Source organism: Excalfactoria chinensis, chromosome 26 (assembly GCF_039878825.1).
Source record: "Excalfactoria chinensis isolate bCotChi1 chromosome 26, bCotChi1.hap2, whole genome shotgun sequence".
Lineage (NCBI taxonomy): Eukaryota > Metazoa > Chordata > Aves > Galliformes > Phasianidae > Excalfactoria > Excalfactoria chinensis.
Genome location: NC_092850.1, coordinates 2,036,941 through 2,056,619, shown reverse-complemented (window position 1 = coordinate 2,056,619; position 19,679 = coordinate 2,036,941). Strand labels below are relative to the sequence as shown.

The 19,679-nt window shown below is 46.9% G+C and overlaps 1 protein-coding gene across 1 annotated transcript; it reads right to left on the bottom strand.

Moving 5' to 3' along the window:
- Nucleotides 1-2,969: 2,969 nt before the first annotated feature.
- Nucleotides 2,970-14,331, bottom strand: LMNB2 (lamin B2). Its single transcript, XM_072357494.1, has 12 exons — nucleotides 14,018-14,331; nucleotides 9,315-9,451; nucleotides 8,675-8,831; nucleotides 7,940-8,065; nucleotides 7,444-7,614; nucleotides 6,771-6,896; nucleotides 6,118-6,338; nucleotides 5,268-5,559; nucleotides 4,719-4,826; nucleotides 4,226-4,345; nucleotides 3,630-3,731; nucleotides 2,970-3,174 (listed from the first exon to the last, which is right to left on the bottom strand). The coding sequence occupies exons 1-12, from the start codon at nucleotides 14,318-14,320 to the stop codon at nucleotides 3,133-3,135; spliced, it is 1,905 nt and encodes a 634-aa protein (XP_072213595.1). The 5' UTR covers nucleotides 14,321-14,331; the 3' UTR covers nucleotides 2,970-3,132.
- Nucleotides 14,332-19,679: the final 5,348 nt, after the last annotated feature.

Below are 19,679 nucleotides of genomic sequence, written 5' to 3'. Positions count from 1 at the left end.
GAAGGGAATCTCCTTTCACAGTATGCTCTGCTTCACACTGCAGTACGGATTCGATGAGAGCTGCAGACCAGCTCGTCTGGCTTTCCCATTACGGCCCATGGGAAGCAGATGTTTGTTTTCTTCCTGAGACTATTGATTCCTGCTACAAACACAAGCAGTGCCAGCTAGCTCCTATCTAACAGCAGAAGGGTGCTGAGGATGAGCGTATCAGCTGCTGCTTCTGTCAGGGGCATTGGATTTATGTGAACAGAACACTCCAATTATCCTGAATATGAACCGAAAATCCTCGATGAAGAGGAAAAAGCAGCAGCAATGCTTTCTGGTTCAGTAAAGCAAAAGGAAACCAACTAAAGTTATGCCAAAGCATTAAAAGGAAAGAACTTTGTCTGAAGAAAACAGACACACAAAGAAAACAAGTGGGATACAGTAGTTTGTCTGTCCTGCAGTTCACAGTGAGGAATTACTCTCAGACTGGAAGTAGCCTTTTAGAAAGCACTGAGAATCACCAACATCAGCCCTGCCCAATTCAGCTCCTCCTGCAATCCCTGCTCCCTTTGAGCACCTCTACGTGTGAAAAAAGTAAAGAAAGTGTTTCCAAACTTACAGGAAACAGCTCCAAATCCAAGGAGAGATTCTGCACGCTGTCACCGGGGGGTGCAAGATTAAACACCGCTCCATGAGGCTAAGAGGTGACACGTCTCCCATACAGCAGCTGTTAAGAAATCAGTGGCTCAGGTAGCAAGAGGCTCCCCTCATTCAAGCTGCCTTTCTGCCCATCCTTCACAGAACAAATAAAAATCACAAGGAAAAAATATAAAGCACATTCATTTCTTCAGTATAAGATCACAGAGCAACCCTATTTACAGGAAAATCCTCAAGGACGATAAGCAAACTGAGAACTGGCCAATGCGAAACAGAAATAAATACAGGGGAAAGCTGCAAAAAGCTCTGAAACGTTGTGTGAGTGCGATAGAGAAGCTGTGGGTCAGAGGGAAATGCTGCCCAGTGGTTGGAAGGTGCACTGAAAATATTCTGTGCTGATTGCATCCATTTTCTAACAACGAATTTAGAAAAGGCAACTGATTAACAGTATGTCTGAGAAACATAATTTCATTAGATACACTTTACAGAGAGAGACATGATTTACTACATATTTCACCTTCTACCCAAGCAGAGTGGGAAAATTACACTTGAAAAATGGCCAACGATACCCATGGAGTGACCCCAAACAGCCAAATCTTCCTACTGCTTTTAGTAACGCACCGCCTGCTCAACTCGTACAGAAATCAGAATCATTAACTTCAGTAATTAAATCATCAAAGAGAAAAGTAACATCTTCAATTTAGTTTTAGATGGCAAAAAATACACACCTAAGCTCAGAAATCTCACTTCTGTTCCCACCCTGCTTGCACTGCATAGCCATCAGTCAAAGCCACTAAAATGACCTCCTAGGTTACATCTGTCAGTCATAATATTGTTCAGAGAACACAATGTCCAAAAGCCACCGAAAACATCCAAACCTCGCTGCTTGTTTGATGAGTCTCAACTACTTGAATGACAGGGTCAGAGCTCAAGAGTGCAGGTAACAACAGCATTCTGTGCAGTCATCAAACAGCATAGAATCACAGAATGACCCGGGTTGGAAGGGGCCTCAAGGATCATGTAGTTCCAACCCCCCTGCCTGGCAGGGCCACCAAACATACACCTAGCATCCAAACTAAAAGGTACTGGAAGAACTGTTTGCTCGACAGTAGCCAATGCATTCCTTGGAGCAGTCAAGTATTCCTCCTAGTGCTTGAAGATGTGCTGCTATCTGAATGCTGACCTTGGGAGAGTCACAGCTACCTCCACAGAAGTGCAGCAGAAGAAACCCTAAGCCAAAGGGACACTGTCAGAAACCAGTCACCATCCTGAAATAAACATCTACTGATACAAAGCATTCCTTGTAAAAACAAGGATGACTCTGTTACTCTGAGGATCTGAATACTGCAAAGTAATGCTTCAGTCCACATCAACAGCAGTTCCTTGTAACTCTCAAAGATGTCACTCAGCTATTTCTGTTCTACTCTGCAGATGCTGCTTAACGTGTCTGACAATGCCCCTCTGAACCCAAGACAAGTATGGACAAGCTGCATCTAGGTCTGATGAAACAAAACACAAATCAACATTTACACAGGATAACCCTTAAAACTCCAAATATTCATCAATGCCAGAAGTAAAAATATTTTCTACATTAAAATCTTAGTCATTCTGATCAACGCTGAATATGTCAGAATCATTAAATCATGATGCTTAACATCATAAATACATCACAACTTGCATTCACAATTTAACGAGATCTCATTTGTAACAATGTCAAAATCCGTGGATAACACAATGATTAGAAGTCTGTTTTTGACACTCCCGTACGTTCTCAGACAGCAGAAGCCATCGCTCTCCATCTTCTGAAACGACACGGAGCCACAGCACTGACAGGATCCAGATGATCGTATCAGGCTGTCAGTCCTGGAGTAGGACAGATCCACAGTCCTGAGCCAAGAGCCGGCTAAAAGGCAGCTACCCTTTATTACTTCCATTGGTGGAGAAGCACTTCTAACGAATCTGGGGCGTAGTTTATCTGAGCTGGGCACCCACAAGATCCTGTCATTTCTTAAAGGATAGAGAAACGTGACCACCAATCTCTCCCAAGGCCCTGCAGGTGAACATCCCTTCTTAAACTTAGCTGTGTTTTTTTAAAGTTATCCTGCTTATATGCGCACAAAGTGCAGGTTTACCATACACTCAAGGAGTCTCATCCCACTGTAGCTAAAAATTTATGCTGTAGGTTTGTGCATAAGACTTTAAACTCTGTATAGGGAAAAAAATTATTCCAATACAGTATTTCAACAAAGAGAAATTAAGAAATCTATTAAAAATTCTGGCAGTTTTGTTCAGTAAAGGTTGTTTTTTTTTTTTTAGATTTTTTTTTTATATAAAAATGTACCAAGGAGCAACCATCAAAGAAATCAGATGATACGTATAAAAATAGTTTTCAGTGGCTCTGGAGGAAAAAAAAAAATAGCAAAAATAAAAGGAAATAAATGGAAAAAAATAGCAAGTAATAAGTTTCTTCTTTTTTTTTTTCTCCATTCTTCACATCACTGAGCATCCTCGAGAAGTTGTTCTGGGATCACCCTAAAATCAGAAAGAAGAGCATTAGCTACTTTCTTACCAGCTCTTGGTACCGTAACACTAGACTCTGGTTATCCCTGTTGTTAACAGCAGCTCCTTCCTAGATCAGCTGTATTCAGGGAGCACTGCAGCTACAGATGAAGCACATTACATGTCATTCTGTGCATAGGATTAAGATGCTGCTACTTTGGCTGCTGTGGTCTTCTGTGAAAATACCTTTTTCAGAGAAAGCAATGCTGGAGTGGGGAATAGCAGTCCAGCTATTACGGACTGCTAAAACTCATCTGCTCATTGATGCACGGCTGCAAGCTGTTCTGGCATCACCTTCTGCAAGCACCCATTGGAAAATGGACCAAGAAACTCAGAACTAGCAAAAACTAAAGGGAAACCCATTATCTCCTGGCTGATGACTCAAACCAGCCAAAAACAAATTAAAAATGTGTTCTACATCTTATCACCTGTTGGTTGAAAAGGTCCTCCTCGCCAAAGTCTGCTTCATCCTCTTCCTCTTCGTTCTCCCGCACAACGACTGATTTAGTAACAGTCCTCACTGCAACCTCCTATACAAAAGGAAAGAGAAGATGATTGATGGTCTATCTGCATCGCTGAGTTTTTGCTGTATCATCAATATAGCAATCCCATTAATGTTTGAAGGGTATAAATCAATTTGCCCAACTGCTTTCTGTTGGTAAAATGACTCTCCTACCTTGTCCTGTGCTGCTGTTCCTGCACAAAGTGCTTTCACAGAATTGCCAGCAAGAAAGGTGGCATGAAAACTGAAAACTGATGCAACTGTGGCTGGTTCACCTTCCTATTTCTACTGGACCACTGCAATAGTGGCACATTTATGAGTAACATCCAAAGCCTGATTCCCCCTAGATTAAGGGGTGATAGTTTAAAAAAACAAAAAAACAAACAAAAAAAAAAAAAAAAAAAAAAAAAAAAAAAAAGGGAAAAAATCATCTGTGGGCAGATGTAGGACAGTGCAAAACACATAGAAACCAAATGGAAACGCCTGCTGTACTTCCAGCACTGAAAAGACAACTCTTCCTACCTCTCCATCAGAGTTCACGAGGTATGTGCGGATATTTCCTCCAGTGCCCCAGCTGCCTTGATTCTTCCACACGAGAACAGAAGGGGGGCTGTGAGACACACCTGCATCTGCACCCCAGATCTAGTGAGAAAAACATTCAGTAATCAGCTATTTGTGCAGGTTTCATTTTTAAATATCCCAAACTTTCTAACGCTCCCACTTCTCTCTCCTTATCAGTTTTGTTTCCAAATCCCGGTGGTAGATTTACTCTACATTTATTTACATCAGTGCTCATGGGAAGACATTACTCTCAGTCTACAACAAAAATCATCACTAGCCATAGCAAGAGGAAAGAAATCTAACACTGCAGACGTAAGTTCTCCCATCCTATTCCTCTAAAACAAGATCCACAAGTCTAAAAGTTACACACCTGATCAGGCCACACCAAATGTCAGATCTACAGCTGCCACAACATCAACATAAGTACATTGCTGACACATGAAATATGACTTACTGTTACAGTCTGCCCAGCCCTGAGGACATACTTCGGAGTAAATTTGTAAGCAATTTCTTCTCCATCTCCAATTTGTCTTTTCAGTCTCCAGTTACCCAAAGACTGATCCTAATGAGGAGAGTTGTAACATTATTTAGTTAGTATGAGGAAACAGGCATCAAACCTCTTGCTAGGTCTCTTTATTACATTTATTTATGTGGTTGTTAGACATCTGCAATTGAGAATACTTTTCCATACCCAACACTTGTGTTAAAGTCATTCAGCAAAAACTTAAAAAGAGACATTTCACACAAAAAAAGTTCTGCTAGAGCAAGTGAGGCAGAGTACCAGTATATGTGATTAGACATTCAGGACTGTGATCTCATCCTGCAACAAACATCACACCTGTAGCTAGCACCACACAATATTCACCTTTCAAGTGCCATTTAACTTTTGCAGGATGGCACACCTGGAAAGATGCTATCTCTCTCAAGTTACTTGTGCTTAACAGACAGTACTACATCTCAATTTAGCTCCTCCTCCTTATGCAGGAGCTCTGCTGACACTCACCGTCTCTGAGTTGTTCTTCAGTTGAACATATTTGCCCTCCAGGTCTATCTCCTCAATGCTGATACTTCCAGTAGCTGAAGCTTGCTGGGACATTTGGAAGCTACTGCTGCTACTGCTGCCACTGATACTTCCAGTGCCAATTCCACTCGTTCCACTGCCTGAGAGCTCCTCTGCTTCAATCCGTCGTCTCTTTCCTCGGGAAGAGCGGACAAGTGAAGTACTGCTACTGCTGCTGCTGGAGGTAGCCCGAGAGACAGTGACACGGGATGAGGGGCTCGGAGAGAGCTTCAACCTGAAAACAATCAAGTACTTTAATCAAATGGAAGAAAATTAAAATTTTTCTAGCTCATACACAGACCAACACACTAAGCAATAATAGTACAAAACACTCGGCAACTAGACTTGATTCACTCTGTCAAATGGGACTGCAGATAAAGGAACAGGTCTATCTAAGATAACTACGTGACATGAAATGGAGTGATGGAGAGAACAGCACAGACCGCCTCATCCTCTGCTCCAGTACTTGTACTAAACACACTATTCTTATGCCAGATGACTTAAAAACAGGAAAAGACATATGTGTAAGCACTCAAACAAAAAGATGTCAATTTCAGAATGATATATTCCACTGCACTTTGACACCATTATGAAAACCAGAAGATAAGGCAGATATTCAGATGAGAACACTTTTAAATGTTCCATGCATGTTAAGGGTTACATGCAGCACATCACAGTGTGAAGATAACGTGATTTCAGTGAAACAAAATCTGTGTTTCTGTTAAAATGGTACAAAAAATAAGAAATTCAAATAACATTAGTCCTAAGAAAACCATTTGGAGCTCATGCTTACCTCTCCTCCTCTCCTTCCAGGAGCTTTCGGTAAGCACTGATTTCCATGTCTAGTGCTAATTTCACATCAAGCAGTTCCTGATATTCTGTGAGCTGCAGCTGCATCTGGTCCCTCATTTCTGTCATCTCCCTCTCCTTGGCATCAAGCATCTTCCTAAATTTATCCCGTTCACCAGCCATTGTTTCCTCCAACTCACGAATGCGATCTTCTGCTGCACTAGCCTATAGACAACAGAAAATCCAGTTGGCATCCATGTGGATGCAATACAGAAATCACCTCCATCCCACCAGAATCACAGAATGGCTTGGGTTGGAAGGGACCCTAAAGACCATCCAGGTCAACTCCGTGCCATGGTTTGGTTGACCACAATGCTCTGGGTGAAACCACCTTTATCCACCGAATTGTCAGTCCAACCTTCAAATCCATAGCTCTACAACTCAAGAGATAAGGATGTGGTGCAGAACTGCATCAAAGGCCTAATGGAAGTCCAGGGAGAAGACATCTGTTGGTCTTTCCTAATCAATTGATGTTATCACTCCTTCAACAACCACTTATCTCCGTAAAATTCAGAAAACAAAAGGACAAAAATTTGAATACATTCAAACATTACAGTGCTTTATATTAGAAATGAGAGCAAATTTAGTGCCTCTTACCTGTTTCTGAAGGCCAGAAAGTTGGTAGCTGAGAGATTCTATTCTCATGCGAGCCTCCTTCAACTCCTCTCGAGCTGCACCAGCAGCTTTGTCATTTTGGTCAGAGGCCAGGATGGCATTCTCCAACTGGAAGACAAATTTTACACAAGTCACTTGCATTGAATTAGACATCTCGTAATTATACTTACAGTATGGAATATAACATTATTTAAGATAAGAAAGTTTAAGTGGAAATCTAGTAAGCTTATGAACATCAAGGAAATACTCTAAGGAACAAGAACACATATTCCAGCTCTAATAGGATTATACTAGCAGCCTTACAAAACTTAGGTTTATGTTATCACACTATCTGCCTGTTTGATGTCAGAACAATCAGACAGGCCATGTCCTGCCAGCTAAATTAACAGGGATTTGCTAACTCAGGATTTGCACAGGCACTGTCCTCAGGGAGCAATAGTTCCACATGTTCTCCTGGTCAGTGCTATTCCTAGCTGTTACCTTGGGCTATAACCCCACCGCAAATGCACCTGTTCAGGAGGAAACACTTGGACATCATCACAAAGCTTGTTCACGTTATTACTGCTTGTCTCCTTAAAGACAGCAGGACTGACAGAAATGGTTCTACCTCCCTGCCTGAACATCTTGTCCACCAGAAGGGCAGTACAGCAGTTACCTTAGCCTGATAGGTCTGCTCTAGCTCCAATTTGTACAGCTTGACTTGCTCATCATGCTGATTCCGCAGATCCTCCAGGGCCTGAGCCATTTTGTTCTCATACTCCTGCTGGCGACTAGTGTCCACTTCAACCAAACGATGCTCATGTCGTTTTCTTGTCTCTCTTATCTCCTACACAGAAAAAAAAAAAAAAAAAAAAAAAAAAAAAAAGACAAAGTCCTACAGTGAGGCAAACAGTACAAGCAATTTAATTTAGAGGAGTATTATTTCAGTAGTGATTTATTTAGTATTTATGAACTGAATTCCTTTTCTGGTGAATGATGAGATCTCTGTGCCTGTAACACTGGACCTAAACGACTGAAGTGAGATTTACTCATGTACTTATTCATGTTAAGCCCTGCAGAGACCTGTCCAGGCCCGAATGTGTGGTATGAGAACGAATTCATTTCTGCCTTTAGGGTAAGGCAAATACGGGAGATGACTAGGTTGGTAATACCTCCTCAAACACATTCTTCCTGAAATCCAGATCCTCCTGCAAGCTCTGGCACCGATTCTCCAGGTCCACACGCATAAGTGTCTCCTTCTCCAACTGCTTCTTAGCCACTGCATGACCATCTTCAGCCTGGTAGAGAATTGTAAAAATAAAGATTTAATTTTAACTGGATCCCTTTTTTCCATCCACAAGCCCTTCACAACCTTCAGGTGACATCTTTGGATCAATAACACACAACTGTAAATCTCATCTCAAGCTATTACAAAAGAAAAGAAAAAGAAATAAAGGAAAAAGCATGTGTAAGCGTGTATGAATACTTAGAAAAGCTGTGATTCTATCCCACCTATATAAAACACAGAACTACTTCAATGTAGTTGGATAATTAATCCAAAGGCTATTAACTTCTCAAGGATGTACTGCACATTCTTCCCTTTTTTGACAGCACAGCTCTTCGGGATACTTCATCATAAATGTAAAATTACGCAGCATGTTACAAAGGAGAACACTAACCAGGAACACATAAATCTTTATACTATCAATATTTCTAACACACCTTAATACTTTGCTTGTTATACGCAATCTTGTAATTTACTTCCACATCCAAGAGAGGCAGGGAAAGATTAAGCAGAAGGGAACTGAAGCAACGATGTTCAGACAAACTAACAGCAAAAAATCCAAACGCATTTCACAAACAGTAACCTTTGTTGTGCTAAAGCAAGGAAGCATTTGCTGTAATACCTTAGCAAGTTGGGCACGCAGATCAGCCACCTCTGCCTCCAGACTCCGTTTCTCATTCAGAACAGTATTGAGCTCTGCCTCACTTCTATGGAAGAGTACTTCAAGATCCTTAATGCGACCTTGAGCAACAGACAAATCTGCATCCTTCTTTTTGTAGCTGAAACAAACAAGAGTTACCTACACTTACACATCAGTGCACACACATCTGGAGATTACCTTGGTTACAGTTACAGATGTTTTGGTACTATACAATCATCGTACAGTAGGTGGCTCCACAGTAATCTGCAACTACAGCTAAGTAAAATAATTATAAACCTGGTACAAATTGAGTTTTAGAACAAGGTTCTGTATATGTATTGCCCAGTTAGCCCACTTTCATCTGTACTCATGGAGAACACTGTGTGACAACAGCTGTCATTATCTGAACAAGCTGTGTATATGTAGCAGAAAAATAACAGCATAAACACTTGCTCCGAAGTCCCATACACAGAGGAATTCCCCTCTGACAAGCCTGTGTCACTTCCATAAGACATCCACTAAGGCATTTTAAGAGGCATCAGCAGCGCCGTTCACTCTGCAGATTACCAATTTATCATTTAAAGAAAACAGCCCATAATACATCATGTAAGATTTTCCTTACCTTTTATTGAACTCCTCAAGTTCAGCCCTCAGTTTTCCTATTTCGATCTGTAACCTCGCCCTCTCTTTGGCTGTTTCATCCAGAACTCTTCGAGCATCAGCCAGTTCAGACTCATAGAGGTTCTTGATGCCACTGACCTAAAGGGGAAAAGAAGTGTTCAGATGTGAAAACATTCCAAAGCCTAAGCATCAGCAAACTGAGTTTTGCAGATTTCACTCAGCTTTCTTTGGAAAAGAGCAAATGACATGACTTCTGTTGTGGAAGTGCATTAAATATTGTCCATTTTCTATTAATATGCACCTATGTGCATACATGCTGTGATCTACTGTGACTCAGTCCCAAAGACAAAACTGAAGATCTGTTCCCAAGAGAACAGAGAACTGCAGCAGAGCAGCATACCCTGCACACAGACCTTGAACTGTTCACCCCCATTCCCAAGATCATTGCTTTGGGCAATTCTTTTAAGCAGCAATGGCATTTAAAAACAAACCTGGACAAACATTTTCTGGAATACAAATGGAAGCCTCATTCAATTCAGCTGTTCCTGTACTATAAAGCAAAAGAAGAATCTGAAATGAGACAAGCTACAGAGACCTTCAGAGACATGCTTCTACTCTGATTCTCTGCCGCAGACGATAAGGATCTGCAGAACCTCACCCCGTCCCAGCTCAGAAAGAAAGATAACCAACCATTCAGACTGCAACAAGGCACCTCAAAGCCTTCAACACCAGGAATGCTTTTTAGAACACAGGACCATTTGAAGGGTGTATCAAGAGAGTTAAAACTGAAGGTAGGGTTGGTGGTATTACTTCTATCAAAGGATATCAGAACAGCTATTACTGATGTAAATTCAGAAACAGAGCAACCATGGTGTGGGAAGAGCGAAAAGCAGAATATAACGATTTAGGAAGAGAAATTTCATAACAAAGCATCAACTGTAGACACAAGGCAACTGTGCTGTTCCTATGAGTGCCTATTCCAACAGTACCAACAACAGACTCAACCATCTGGTCTTCAGAAAGACAGATAAACGGCAGTCAGAAAATAAATCAAGTTCATGATAAGAGTATATTTTCAGAAAACTTCTCAAATGAACTTTGATACGACAGTCTGAGCACTGAGAAACTCAATCTGCAAGCTCACTACATAACAATATATGCACATACACACACAAGAAGTTCATAATGACACAAATCATATTCTAGGGGCTGAGGGGAGGGAGACTGGCATGTAGTCCCATGGATCTCCCACCTCCCCCCTTCTAACCACAGGTGTGCCACGTGCTTTGTTACAGCCATCAGTCGTGACTTTTCAAAGATCATTTGTGGCAGCCTCACAGTGAAACCAGACAGGCCCTCCATTGCTCACAGATGCAGTTTGATTGGATGCCCAGCGCAGCACTCATCATCTGAGCTGTCCCACTTCAAGTCCATGATCCCACTGAGGTCGTAGCACCCATGGTGGCCAATTCCTCCTGGTTGTTCTCCACTTTGCAAGCATTTGTGCTGCAGGCACTTCAGAAAGGCACCACCATGACTTGGGAAGAGCAGGATAGCTTTCCCCATCAGACTGTCCTGTAGGCACTTCCTTGATGATTCCACAATTGCTTTGTTGATTACTGTCTACTCTGCTCACACAGCCCCTGGCCCTTTGTCTGTCTGCCCCATCCACCACCTTCTCACCTGATCTTAGTGAAACCTCACAATCCCCCACCATTTCTACTCTGAAGTTCTTACCAAGGTGACCGGTCTGCTGGCAAAGATACCTTTGCCCTGCCTAGTCAGGCAGATCCCGCCTCTTCCAAGTGACCATCAGCCCTAAAAGACAGCTCCACAGTTGCCAGCAGCAGTTACAGTCAGCTGGTGCTCTGCAGTATCCGTCCAGCCAATCCCACCTGCTCACCAAACCACCCAAGTACCCCCCACCCCAAAGCCAGGTCAGGTCTGCAGGAGACTTCCCACAGCAACCACTAGAAAGAAGCTGTACAACATCACTAAGCAAAGGCAGGGAACATGCTAGACTGTGAGGTTGGACAAATTAGGTGATAACGCTTTAATTATCTTAATATGCATCAATGTGCAAAACAAATGTGTTCCCGCCAGGTGTGGCTCAGTGTGTTCTTGTTCACCCAGTTATGGATTGATGAAGGCTCACGGCCTCCCCAGGAACATCTATGGAGGCATACAGCCATTCCTTCTTCTGATGTGGTCCTACGAATCAAGGCCATGGAAATGCCCGCTCAGAACCAGGCAATCATCGGTATCAACATCAAAGGCAGTTTATCCAAAAATTGTAAACAGCACCACATTCCTCCAAGGAAACCTGGTCACCTGCCCATATGGTTAAGAACCAGTTTCTTCACAGAGATATAACGAACGCCACAGCACAGCCTCACTGAAACCCAATGCAAGAGTGGCTGCTACAACACCACACACTTGTCCGTGCTTTGAGGCAAACAGGAGTTGCTACAGATTGTTTTTACAGGAGATGTGTATTGAAATTAAACAGCCTTAGAATGGGGGCGAAAAAAGGCTCCCTCATCCATAAAAGGCCAAGGCAGTTATTAAAGGTAATGAGAGCATCAGCAGAAAGAAAGCACGAACCCAAGAATAAGCCAAAGCTACCAGGAATGTTAAGCTGAATAAAAATAAAAAAATAGAAAAAGTGAAACAGCTCAAATTCAAACACGGTGGAGGATAATCCAGAACCGCCACAGGGAACCCGCATCATGAGCACTAAATTCATAGTCCACTTCAAACACACAGAGCTAATATAAAGAGACAGTGACACATCCCAGACAGAATGGCAGTGGACCACACTTAATAGTGCCTCTGCAAAGGAGCTACTGTTTTGCTGTTTTCTTAAATTAATGCTTCATGCCAAGTTCCATTATTGTAGGAACACAAATTCAACAGGGAAAGTGAAGCATCGGCAGAAAAACCAGTTTGCCACATCAAGGCCAGAGGGACAGAACTGCCCCATTTCAGTGCACCCAGAACCTGACAGCCACGAGAGGTTCCACTGCCCACACAGCCCCAACCCACTGCCCACAGTCCTGAAGCGAAACTCAGTAAGACTGCGAAGTCCCCTTCTACACATGCATAGAAAAAGTAAGCTGTCCTACAGACAGCGGGCAGGCTTCTAGCACACAGCGCAGGGATCGGGGGAGGGACTGCACAAGCATTGGCTTTAACACAACACAAAAGAATCCCAGAACATCCTGAGCTGGAAGGGACCCACAGCAGAATCTCAGAGTCAAGACTTAGAAATAAAGCAAGGAAAACTGGAAGGGAATAGTGAGCAAAATGTTTGTATGAAAACCCCCCAGCTTACCTTCCCCATTTAATGCAGAGTATTTTCCAGGCTGTTCCACAGAACAACTACAATAAGCTGGTTTACATTCACTCTACACATAAGACTAAATGTCTTGTGCCTGTCCCATACCTACTCTAATTAGATGTGCTCTTGTTAATTATATTCTGCCTTATATATCACAAGCATTTATTCCCTGTTTTCATGTTCCAGCCTCCAGCAACCTCCAACTTCCTACTGCCTGCAGACAGACATGGTTAGTTTGTTTCTAGAATGACTTCATACAGGACAAGAGATGCAGGCGTTCTTTATGATTAGAACTATCGAGTTACTTTGAGAACACACGTTACATGACATCATAAAGTGATACAAATGCATTCCAAGATGCTGTGGCGAGCACTGATTGCAGGCAGGCTACCTTCCCCCCAACAAGGCATTGCCATATTTGGTCTACTTCAGCTAAACTGCACCAATTCAGACTTTCCTCCCGCTGCCATCATCACACCAGATCCTTACAGGAGAGGGAAAAACCAGCCTACAAAGTGGCAGAGCAAACCGCTCACATCACACACTTCTCAGCGCTGTTCGCTGCCGGCTTCGCTCAAACTTCACTGTGGCAGCGGGACTCCTCGCCGTGCAGCTGCCTCCGAGGAACGATTTCCTCTCAGAGAGCGGGTGGAAGCGCAGGGCGGCGGGGTGACCGTTCCTGCAGGGGCTGTTGGGTGGTGGAGATGCGGCACATGGGGACGGACTGACAGCCGGTGATCTCAGAGCCCTTCCCAGCCTGCGATCACACGAGGGGGGCTCTGAGCCGGAACGGACCAGGTTACCCACCAGACGGGGCCGCGCCGCACATAACGGATTCGGTTCAAACCATTCGCGGGGACTAAGAAAGATTTTCTGCAGCGCGCGGCGAACTTCGCCCAGCCCTTTTTGAATCCCGTAGCGCTGAACCACGCGGTGGGGACCAAAATCCCCCCTCGGGTTTCGAAGTGACAGCGGGGCGGCCCGCAGCGCAACGCCCAGAGCCGCAGCGCGGCGGGAAGCGCGCTCCTTCCCGCCGGCCCCACCCGGCGCGGCCCAGGCCCGGCCCGCCGCCCCCCCCGCGCTCCTTCCCGCCTTTCGCTCCCGTTCGGTGACGAGAACAGCCCGAGCCGCGCTCAGCGCGCCGACAGAAGCCCTTCTCCACACAGCCCCGGCCCCATACAGCCCCATACACATACACCCCCATACATATACAGCCCCATACACATACAGCCCCCCCCGCACCCGGAGCCCCATCGCCGCAGGAGAACAGGCCGAGCGCAGGGCCGCCAGCCCCGCTGCCTGCGATGGAGCGGCCCCTCCGGCCTCCACCGTCTCGGCAGCCCCATGGAGGCGGCAGGCCGTACCTCGCGGGTGGTGACCTCCTCTTTCTCGGAGATCTTCACCAGCAGCCGGTCGTTCTCCAGCTCCAGCGCCCGCACGCGGTCGATGTAGACGGCCAGGCGGTCATTGAGCTGCCGCAGTTCCTCCTTCTCCTGCAGGCGGGAGATGCGGGTCGGCGACAGCGGGGTCCCGCCGGGGGTGCCGCGGATCGGGGTGCCTGACATGGCGCTGAGCTCGCGGGCAGCAGGCTCATTCAATCCGGCCGCACCGGGGGAGGAGGGAGCGCTAAGATGGCGGACATCGCCTGCCCCGCCGCCGCGCCGCATGGGAAATGAAGTCTGGGCGCCAAGATGGCCGCGCGGGGCGCAACGGGAGGAGGAGTCCGGGACGCCGCCATTTTGTGGGCTGCCCGCGGGCGTTACGTGCGGTCCGGGTTCCTTTAAACGCAGTTAAACCATCGAGGCTGAGAATAAAGCACGGGGAGGAAGGTTATTTAAAAACCTCGTACGTAATAACCTTGACTAGGAATAAAACCGGTTCTGAAAGCAGAGGCTGCTCATTGAGTTATTTTCCCTCCTCGCGTGAGGGCGCGGAGCTGTGGGATCAGGGCTCCTTCTCATCGGCTCGTGTGGCAGCAGGTGCAGCCCACCTCAGAAACGGCCCCCTGCAAACAAACTGCCCTCCACGCCCCGGGAGGCTGCAATGCTCCCGGGTCCGGCTGCTCAGGAGCAAAGTGTCCGCAGCGCTTTTGCTCTCCCGGGGGAGGCAGCCAGTTCACAATAAAACGCTTCTACAAGAGGAAGCAGAACAGACAGACTACAGCTCCCAGGGCGCCCTGCCCGCTCTCTCATCAGGGCGGTCCGGCCCCGCTCAGGGCTGGGAGCCGCAGCAAGGCCGGCCCAGCATCCACAGAGCCGCCTCCTTCCTCATTGTTTCCATCCGCCGCTCCGGATTTGAAGCTCGGGGCGTCTTTTGAATTTCGGCGCCAGCTGCGAACTGTGAAGCAACTGCTGCTGGGTGGGCGCCAGGCCCGGCTGTGTGCCGAGCTGCGGCTGCAGCGGCCGAAAAGTGACACTCTGAGTGTCAAACTGCGCTGGGAAGGAATCTGTTCTCACCCAACGCGAAGCGATCTGTGGGAGGCCAGTCGTTAAATTGGGTTATATAAAGCTGGGGGGAAAGAAAAAAGGTATTCCAGGAATGCCGAAAGCGGAAACGCTTTTTGGGTCGGCTCATTTTTCTCGTGTGGTTTGAGATGATGCCCCGCACATCCATCACCGTTAGCAAATCCTTTTACAACTAACGCCTCCTTTGGGCTGAGAACATACCCCAGCTGCAGGTCTGCCCTGGGCCGAGCTTCAGTCAAACTCTTCCATTATTCTGCCAGATTTTTTTACCCTATAAACTTTGTACATATCAAGATTTTACTGTCTTTTTGTCGCAGTGCTGACACCACATCACAGCCAAATGTTTCCTTTGTACTTATGCTTCCTCACACTCGAGGTCTCACATTCTGTACAGTATTTATAGTGTGCCTTTCTAAGCAGCGAGCAGAACGTTTGCAGGCTTTCATCCTTGCTGTTGGCCTCACCTCCTTGTTTGCTGGACGTGTTTGTTCACTTTTCCTCACTGAGAACAGGACAGTTTGGGGAGTGGGATGGGAAGGTGCCAAGGCTGCTGCCTCCCCCACACTGACTTTTGTGGGCAGTGTATCACAGATGAAAGATGTGCACGTACAGCTCTCACTGATAACAAGGCAGGAGCTTGGAAGCGCTCTGGGCTCTGATGTGGAGCTGCAGCTCGGAGATACTTGCGCCATATCTGGCTGTCTGGGTAGGTTAAGCATAAATTCTTGAGAAGTCAGATAACACAGACAGCAGCGGCAGGTTCTGCCTTGCACCGGGGTGTTTCTTCCCACCAAAGCAATGACGAGATTGCTTACAGCAGGGAATCAAGGCAAAGGAAAACCTCGCACGTCCTGCAGTGCCAAGCATCTTTTCAGTGGTTGGCCACTTTGCAATCGGTGTGACAACTTTTCTGATGCCATCTTGGATTTCATAATGACGCTGATATTGTCACAAATCTGGGAACACAGCATCTCCGTTGCTGATTTTTACCTTCCTTTCTCAGCCGCTGCTGCCACATCCTCCATGTTCTCATTCTGCCCTGTATTACTTGGACGTCTTTAATAGTGAGATTATTTCTGTCTTTCCTGTAGTCATCAAACTTCCCCTCTGCCTCATGTTCCTTATCTCGCTCTGAACCGCCTGTCTGTGTTTAGTTGTCTCAGATATTTTCACTAATTTCAGGTTGAGAGCCCAGAACATCCTAGGCACCAAATGGGGAAAGGAGCATTAGGTTCTGAGCTTTCCCTTCACTGGCTCCCCACAGCTCAGGGGTTCTTCCAGAGCAGTAAGAGGACAGATTTCTTGTTGAGAGAACACTGAAAATACAGCTGAAATGAAATGGCCAGGTGGGAATAAAATGCTGGTTTCTGTTTAGCCTGGCTGCAGGCAGTTCTGGAGCCCCCGAGTCAGAGTCCTCATGGGTTTACCTATTGATGTAGGTGAATATCAACGTTAATCTAATGTCAAGATTATCCGTATAACCTTTATTGTAATGTCAGGCCAACAATCAGACGTGAGTACGGACTTCCACATGCAGAGCGAGTTTCATTGCAGCTGATCAATACTCGCCAGCAGGCTGAGAATGGCTGGTGCTCCTCGTGCTCCTCGCAGTTCAGTTTCCTCAGGACACAGCAGGTCCCTGCTGGCAGCTGTGCAGAGCAGTGCAGGGGGGTGTGGGGCTGCCGCCCAGCCGCAGCTTCTCTGAGCTCACAAAGCTGGCTTTATCACAAGCAATCCCAGCGCTGCAGGCGCCGAGAATCACTCGGATCATTGCAGCCCCACTGGAGCTGTGGGAGGGGAGCGCGCACTGCTCACACCCCGTGCTGCTGTTACATAAAAGCCTGGCACTGTTCTCAAGTGCTGATGAGAACAGACCCCGTGTTTGTTTGTTATGGTCTTCTCTTTTTTTTTTCTTCCAAAACAGCCATTTGGTGCCTTATTTGGAAACCCACCAACCAGCCGCTGCTGGATCACTGCCCGCCAGCACCGAGCTGTATTGCCATTTCCATTTTTCCAGTCCTTGGCTGGTGAGAACAGCAAGGTGCTCAGAACTGTGTTCTTAATGTGAGGGACAGCTCAGATTAACCATAGCTCTACAGCAGGAAGCTCTTTGCTGCCTTGAGCTTTGCTCATGACTGTACAAAGCAGGTGAGACTTTCCCTACGCTGTTCTCCTGCTGCGTACTGAATTTTGAAGGCCTGCATCACCACGTTGCTTGTTTCTCTACCACCCCCGGACTGTGGGTAGCTGTGGGTGGGTAGGTGCAAGAACCAGATATCTGGAGCGGCCACAAATGACATGAGCTTTAATGGAGTGAATGAGTGGGAGCTGCAGGCTGCCTCAGCTCCTAGACAGCAGAATTTCATAGCTTTGTAGGACTTTGTTCCACAGCATCTGCAGAAATCTCGCATATAAAAGGAATCTCAGTGGATGGGGGGAAGGTGTGGTTTGTTTTTAGTTCTCCCTGCTCTAAGCTGTTAGTAATGGACAATAAGTCACATCAACCTCCCTGTGCTGTCTGGTTTGCCCCTTTCTACCTACTATACCCCTCCTACTAAGCAAATACATTTTGAATGATACATCAGCGGCCACCGCACCCAGTTTCCCAGTGGTGGGGTCTGCAGAGCTGGAGAGGAAGGAGCTGGGACTCCTTCCAGGGCAGCAGATGGGCACCTGGAGAGGTGCTCAGGGAGCCTCCGGGCATCATGGCTGCACAAACAGAAAGCAGGGCTTCCAGAAGGAGAAAATCCTGCCTGAGAAGCCTACGTTTGTGCAGGCCGTCTGAGCACTGTGACTGCTCTCCTGTTCGCCTTTGCTCTGTTTGTGCACAAATCTCATGAATTAGTTTGCTTCTTCATTCAGTTTTCTGTACCCTGACAGCAGCAACACCCTGCCCATACCAACCACTTCATGACCAACCTTCCTGTTCATTCTTGTCCAAATGCTTTCTTATGCAAAATCAACAGCTCTATTTGCTTTCTACAGGACTCTCCCATTGGTGTACGTACAGGGAAAGACCAACAAGTCCTTGGTGGGCGAATAGCCCCATTACTCTTCTCCCTTCTCCTTAAGGCAGGTACAGCCCTGAGTACCACCCTGCAATCCTTAGCTTGTCAGGTGGACCTTCTGTAAGAACTCCCTCTGGGAAGGCATTGCTCTTTGCAGTCCCCTAATTTTACCCTCCTCTTGCGTTGTTCTTCCTGCTTTTCTGGCTTCTCTTGACCCGAGGACAAGTGGGAAGCTGTGTTGCACAATCACTGCTGCTTTTGAAGTGGAACAGCCCCTCTCCGTCTCTCCACTCCCTTCTCCTTGTCCTCACACCTCCAAGCCAGCACTTACTGCTGCTTCCCTGCATGTGTCCATCTTTCCCTCCACGATGGGTGCCTGTTTCCTGCCCTGCAGGTCACAAAAATTGCATAGTAGCAGATTTAATGTATATCAGCCAGTCCCAAAAAGCTCCTGTGCAGCCCTAGAAGGGTTAAGTCATTGCCTCCAGCAGAAGCAGCCACCCGAAATGGCAGCTGCAGATGGTTCCTTTGCTCCAACAGAGGCAGCAGTTGTGCTGGCCAGGTGGACGGCAACCACCCCTCAGCAGGAGCTCCAAGGAACAGACAGGGGCTGTTCTGCAGCCTTCCCTGGAGCAGGTGGGCTCAGGAACAGGTGCTGCTGCGGGTCAGCTGAGGCAGCAGTTTGAGCACCGCGCCTGTGCTGCTCTGACAGAAGGAAGCCCTCGCAAGAGGCACAGAGCTAGAAGTACAGCCGGATTTCTCCCCTCCTCAGTGTTACATGCAGCAGGGGGAGCTGCTGCAGGATCACCTGCCCTTCCTCCCCTCTGGAGGATATGATCTGGATCTCGGTTTATTTACCAAAAACAGAGTTTTGTTTAATGTCTGTTCAAACTGCTTCAGCTGCAAGAACCAAAAACCAACGCAAAAATCGCCCCATGATGTGCAAGGCAGTGTTCTGTATAAATTCACTTACATTCACTAATAAAGCACCACCAAGGAGTGCTCAAACTGGCCCACAGCAGGACAGAGCTTTGCAGAGGGACGGGGACCAGCCCAGTGGCGGCCTTCTGGGAGGCAGCCAGGGGTCAGCCTGGGCCGGGGCTGATGCAGCACGTTCCTGCGTGCTGAGCACGCACAGAGCACTGCGAGATGCAGCGTGTCCAAAGGCTGTGGAGCTGCTCCAGCACAGGAGGGCAGTTTGTATTTCAGCACAGAGCAGGGTGGGCTCCCAGCAGCCTTCAGGGAAGCTCCGATTCCTCTCATGGAATGGGACAAAATAGCAACAGCTGGTTGTGTTGGACCCGTCCCAACTCTCGTGTTCTGTCCATTTGCTGCATCTCTTTGGGATCTTTGCACGTCAGCCCCGGGCTCAGCCTGCAGCTTCCTGACAGCTCCCATGGCGGGCGGCCTCTCCCCGTTTGGTGCCGCCTCCTGCGATGCTCCGTGATTCCCAGCAATACCCTGCAGTGCCCGCAGGCTCCCAGGGGCTGCTCCGGAGCTCCAACGAGAGCAGCGCACCGGCCGGTTCTGCCATCAGCGGACGCGGCTCCGCG

Bases quoted from the DNA above. Each gene is read 5' to 3' on its own strand.
- LMNB2 (XM_072357494.1), bottom strand. From the start codon at position 14,320: ATGCGGCGCGGCGGCGGGGCAGGCGATGTCCGCCATCTTAGCGCTCCC. The intron at 6,897-7,443 runs GTAACTGCTGTA...TTTGTCTTCCAG, and splicing joins AGCAGACCTATCAGGCTAAG to TTGGAGAATGCCATCCTGGC. The intron at 5,560-6,117 runs GTAAGCATGAGC...GATTGTTTTCAG, and splicing joins CTGGAAGGAGAGGAGGAGAG to GTTGAAGCTCTCTCCGAGCC.